The following is a 5,158-nucleotide window of genomic DNA, read 5'->3' on the forward strand; positions in this document are numbered from 1 at the left end:
TTCTGAACTTCCTGGAAGTTTAAAAAAAATCCGTTTAATTTCAGTGACCTACCCAGATGTTCAAGAATATTCTTACAAAATGTTGAAGGTCTTCCCGTATGTTGGAAGAATTTCATAGGTGTTCTGAAATATTATTAAAATTAAGAGAGCTTAGCAACATATGTCACTTGAATGAAGTTTCGGAAGAAAAATATATTCACAGAATTCCCTTCAAAATGAAGACATGTTTTCAAATTTCGCATATCTGAGGTGAGTAGCACGATGAAACAACAAGGACTTGGACTAGTGATTCCCTTTTGAAAAATAATGATTTTCAAGTTACAGGTTATGGTATAATTAATTGGTTACTGCCATAAAACAATTTGGAGAGTTCTTTCTATATGCCCACCTTGAGTCTGATCCAACAGGAGTACAAAAACTTTGAAAACTATTTGCAATGGCCTTATAAATTACCACTATTTTAGACCTTTTTCAAATGTTAGTGTCGATATTAAGCTACAAAATGAATTTGGTGGAGTTGAAGAAAATGCCACTGTATGAAAGGCTCCTTCAAATCATAGTTTTTAGAATAGCTTTTATGGGATATTGGATTATTCCCCACTGTGCATTGGATAAACATCCGCCAGTCTACACTACATACTCTCTCATATCCACAGTTCCAAGTCGCATAGCAAAAATAACGATGATTTGATCACCGAAAAAAACATCCATATGACCTGACATCGTTGTCTTCACCTTATGACATTTTCTCAGTCACCAACAGCGCACTCGTTCAGCTTTCATTCAAAACCAAAATCTCGCCCCATCCGCTGATGCGCCCATACTCAAACCTCTCAGGGTCAACTATGGAACCAATCCAATCGAACGGCGCGCGCATGTCTGAATTAAATAAACACTACCAACTTTGATGAAGATCCTCCACCGTCAGCGCAAACCAGTTCGGCGTGATTGCCATCTTTATCCTTGAAATTGAAATGAAGACGCTGGCTGCGCTGGCTGATGCACCTTGCGCCTATCATGTGTCCTACTGATCCATCTTCATCAGCTCTCCGATTCATCATTCGATTTTTGGAGATGTTTGTGGACGTGGGCGTACTGTGCCGAAAACAATCACCGATAGAATAATGTACTGCGGTTTTGGACATGTCAAATCATTGTTCAAATGATTTATTATGGATTGAAACTCCTTGCAGCCATTTGGATCTATGTGGGCTCAACTTCTTGAGCAAAACGGTCATGATTTGCATAAATACAGCTATCTTTGCTGTGTGGCAGGCTTCTTGAATCGAACAAATAAACTTAGATGACTACTTACAAAGTATGGAGGCATCGTTTTAAATCGCTTAGAATCGACCACTACCAACCATGTGTAGGAACAACGTACGTCTCCTTCAAGTGCCATGCAACGAATTTGGTTTTGCGTTGATAAAAGCCCCGGCCGGTTCATCCTAACCTTTCAGTACGAAAAATGAAGTTTCGCTCGTCGTCGTTGGTAGTGACTAGGTGGAGTACGGCTGCGCTGCTAGTGCTAGGTTTTGCATGGATGCGCCTTGCCACCGGACAAGATCTAAGCGATCCTGACCTGCAGTCCATGCTGGTAGAATATGAAACCGAGCACATGGTGGAGAGCTATCGCTTCAAGTAAGGATTAATTGGGAACGCGGTGATGGAATTATTACTGACAGCTGCGTAACTCCGGTGGTGACCTTTTACTCTCCCACAACAGATATGCAACGGCAGATGGTCAGTTTCGAGAGGAAACAGGAATGCTGATGAATCCCGGCACGCCAGACGAGGAACTGGTGGTGGTGGGAATGTACGGCTACGAGACGGATGACGGGACCGAGGTAATGGTGATGTACGTCAGTGGGAAGAATGGATACCGAGCGAAGACAAAAACACGCAAACTGGCCGAGTCAGAACGAAAGAAAAAGTTGCTGTCGTCGCTGGTGGGATGAGTTCTCTACAGCCAAAGGCAGAATGTGAATGGTGCTTGTGATTTTTTTTTATTGCAATTTGCATCCAATAAAACCAGTATTCAATTATCCGACCAATGAGATAAGAACGTTGTTGGAAATTCCAATTGCTGGCGGGTGATCAATGGGTGTAAAAGTGTATCCATCCTTATCAGCTTTGTAACTGGCATGGAAGATTTTTCCATCTGATCCAACGTAGCTGAAGTATCCTTCCACCTGTATGTATTGATTCCCTTCCGCGTCGGTCACAAGTTTACCTTTCTCCTGGCGAATCTGACCATCGCTTGTTTCGTACCTGTTTGGAATGATTTTAAGGTGTTGGAATTGATTGTTTTATTGGAGTTATAATTGACTTACTCAAATCTGTAACCATCTTCGGTTCGCACATATTCCTGACGAATGATTGTTGCTGCCGCACTGGTTTCAATTAGAGCCGCATCGGTTATCGCAAGCATCAGTGTTGCAATAAGAAGCTTAGCATTTGAAAAACAAATTGTTAATACTTTCCACTCTAATAGCTTATGATTAACTTACCAGCTTGAAATACATCTTAAAATAGGTGAACTAACTCAAATGAACCGTTCGAACTCTGCAGCTCAGTCGAAATAATAAAGCAATACCAAACATGAATCTCATTTATGCAGCTGGTTTCATCTTACGGGCTAGTCGCAGCATCTCGATGACCAAATCGTGGAATCATTAACCTTAAGGCTGATTCGCACCTCGAGTTGGGCCGATGACGCCAATCACACACAACGATCACTGTTTTTGGTAACCTAAAATGATTGTAAGGGGGAATGGGATGCATCCGAACAACACTATGCAGATTGCATTTAAAGGGTGTTACGATCAAAATTGTGTCAATTAAGAATGCGTGTAAATTGATTTTTTTTTTAATTTCAATTAGTATAAAATACAGAAAAATATTTTCAGCTAAGCTTCCGGTTAACCAAATCCAGATTGCAAGGCCTTTCGTTTAACTCCTGCCATCATATACTGTACAGCCACTAACGAAAGATGGTAATCAGCACGGAACAATTGTATTGCTTCAGGAAAGGCAGCAGCCTTTTTTCCAGACACTCGTTCATGTAAATTTCCTGGTTGACGTAGCGAACTTCCACAGTTTCACATGCTTGAAAATGTCTACCACCTGTCCCAGGAAGCTGTTTAAAGTCTGCCTTGATGTAGGTTCCGTGCGAGTATTAGATGCGTTGCTCCTCTTGGGCGCCATTTTGATTACTGAAGTGTCAAAATCAAAATAGAGAAAGCATTCTGCATGCACACACACCGCTGTTTGCTCTGATATGATTCGTATACTTATTAAAAGCTTTATAAGCGTTGACTGTCTTCCTGATTCAGAACCAGAAGTTTGGTCTAATAACAAACTGAATAAGTGTAATTTGCACATACATTGACGCTTTAATTCGACTGTCTTCAATTGATTGAATAAAAATGCTTTATTATACGTCTTATACATGTTTTCTAGCTCCATTATTAGATTTCATTGCATTGCTTTACAATATTTATTTATTTATTTATTTATTTTATCTTTTCGAAATACATAAATCAAAATAATACAATACAATTACAACGAACATTAATCAAGTCTATAGCATAAAAAAAGTTATCCTCTTATGGTATAGAGTTGTTCGTGAATCAGGTAGAAGTCCTAGTCATGCAGTTGAACCGGAAACAAAAAATAAACAGTTAGCACAATCCTTCACGTGTACATTAAATGGACAGCTACTCACCTTCTCAGGAGTCTGCGTTGAATACGAAAGGTTTCCTCCGCACAGTTAAAGTCGAAGAACTCATAAAACTCGTTGAAACGCCCAGACATGAACCGTATTGGGTCATGCAAGCTGTAGTTCGCAGCACGAGGTCCAAGATGCAGGAAACTCCTCGACCGAAGAACTCGTTCGGGTGCGTAGATTTCGAATTCAGCCAAGATTCCTGGCGAGTCGATATCACCAATAAGTACTTTCGCCGCGAACACGGCCTGACTAATCGTCCGCCTATGTTCTAGTGTTTCAAGACCCAGGAGTTGACAACGATCTTCGTACGGCGGAAGGTTCACAGTGTCATTCCAAGGAAGGTGACGAAAGGCATACCGAACAAATTTCCTTTGAACAGATTCAATCCTCGCTATCCAAACTGCTTGATACGGGCACCATTCTACCGAGCTGAATTCCAAGATCGATCGCACTAGAGAGCAGTATAGAGCTTTTAGACAGGCAGGATCGCGAAACTCGTCAGCGATCTTGAAAATGAACCCGAGTTGCCTGTTAGCTTTCGCAATGATGCCCGAGTAATGAAGCTTGAATGTTAAGACGCAGTCCAGCGTGATTCCTAGGTCACGAACATTGTCCACACGTTGCAGAAGTTAGTGATTTATCGTATAGTTGAATGCCACTGGTTTCAGCTTGCGATGAAATGAGATAATATTACATTTTTGTACATTCAACGTGAGATAGTTTCATGAGAACCACTCTTCGAAAGTATCGATTACGTGCTGAAACCGCAAGCAATCGGCGAAGCTACGAACAATCACACAGATCTTCACATCATCCGCGTAGAACGATCGGCAACCAGTGGGGAGGATCACTCCAGCCTCATTCACAAAAATCGATAATAGCAATGGTCCCAAGTTGCTACCTTGAGGAACACCGGAGCTGTTTGTAAAATAGTCCGATTGCTCGGATTCGAATCTAACACAAAGTTCCCGATTGGTCGGATAGGACTTGAACCAACGAGTTAAACCCGAGGATACACCGAGTTTTTCAAGTTTAGCTAGCAGTATGGAGTGGTCAACCCGGTCGAATGCAGCCTTAAGATCTGTATACACAACGTCCACCTGCGCTCCAGCTTCCATACTCCATAGACTCCAAGACATAAAGAAACGAACGGAGCTAGATTTGTTGAAACTGATCTCTTGGGATAAAAACCGTGTTGGTCAGGAGAAATGTAATTTATGCAGCTAGAGAATAATGCGTCGTTGATGATGATTTCGAAAACTTTAGAGCAGGCACTGAGTGATGTAATCCCTCGGTAATTTTCGACGTTTCTCTTGTCTCCTTTCTTGTAGATCGGGAACATGAATAACGATTTCCAACGCGTAGGGAACTCCCCCTGCTGTAATGAAATATTGAACAGCTTCGAAAGCAGTGTTGTAAGCTGTGAAC

General features: G+C 41.5%; 1 protein-coding gene across 1 annotated transcript; it reads left to right on the top strand.

The window, feature by feature from the left end:
* The first annotated feature begins 1,456 nt into the window (after positions 1–1,456).
* LOC135708895 (uncharacterized) lies at positions 1,457–2,053 on the top strand. Its single transcript, XM_065231077.1, has 2 exons — positions 1,457–1,641; positions 1,727–2,053. The coding sequence occupies exons 1-2, from the start codon at positions 1,469–1,471 to the stop codon at positions 1,956–1,958; spliced, it is 405 nt and encodes a 134-aa protein (XP_065087149.1). The 5' UTR covers positions 1,457–1,468; the 3' UTR covers positions 1,959–2,053.
* Positions 2,054–5,158: the final 3,105 nt, after the last annotated feature.

The sequence above is a fragment of the Ochlerotatus camptorhynchus genome, unplaced genomic scaffold (genome assembly GCF_037179485.1).
Source record: "Ochlerotatus camptorhynchus isolate MF236.1 unplaced genomic scaffold, CSIRO-AGI_Acam_v1.1 ptg000340l, whole genome shotgun sequence".
Lineage (NCBI taxonomy): Eukaryota > Metazoa > Arthropoda > Insecta > Diptera > Culicidae > Ochlerotatus > Ochlerotatus camptorhynchus.

Coding starts and splice junctions, on each gene's coding strand:
- LOC135708895 (XM_065231077.1), top strand. CDS start 1,469: ATGAAGTTTCGCTCGTCGTCGTTGGTAGTGACTAGGTGGAGTACGGCT. Junction 1,642..1,726: donor GTGGAGAGCTATCGCTTCAA/GTAAGGATTAAT, acceptor CTCCCACAACAG/ATATGCAACGGCAGATGGTC.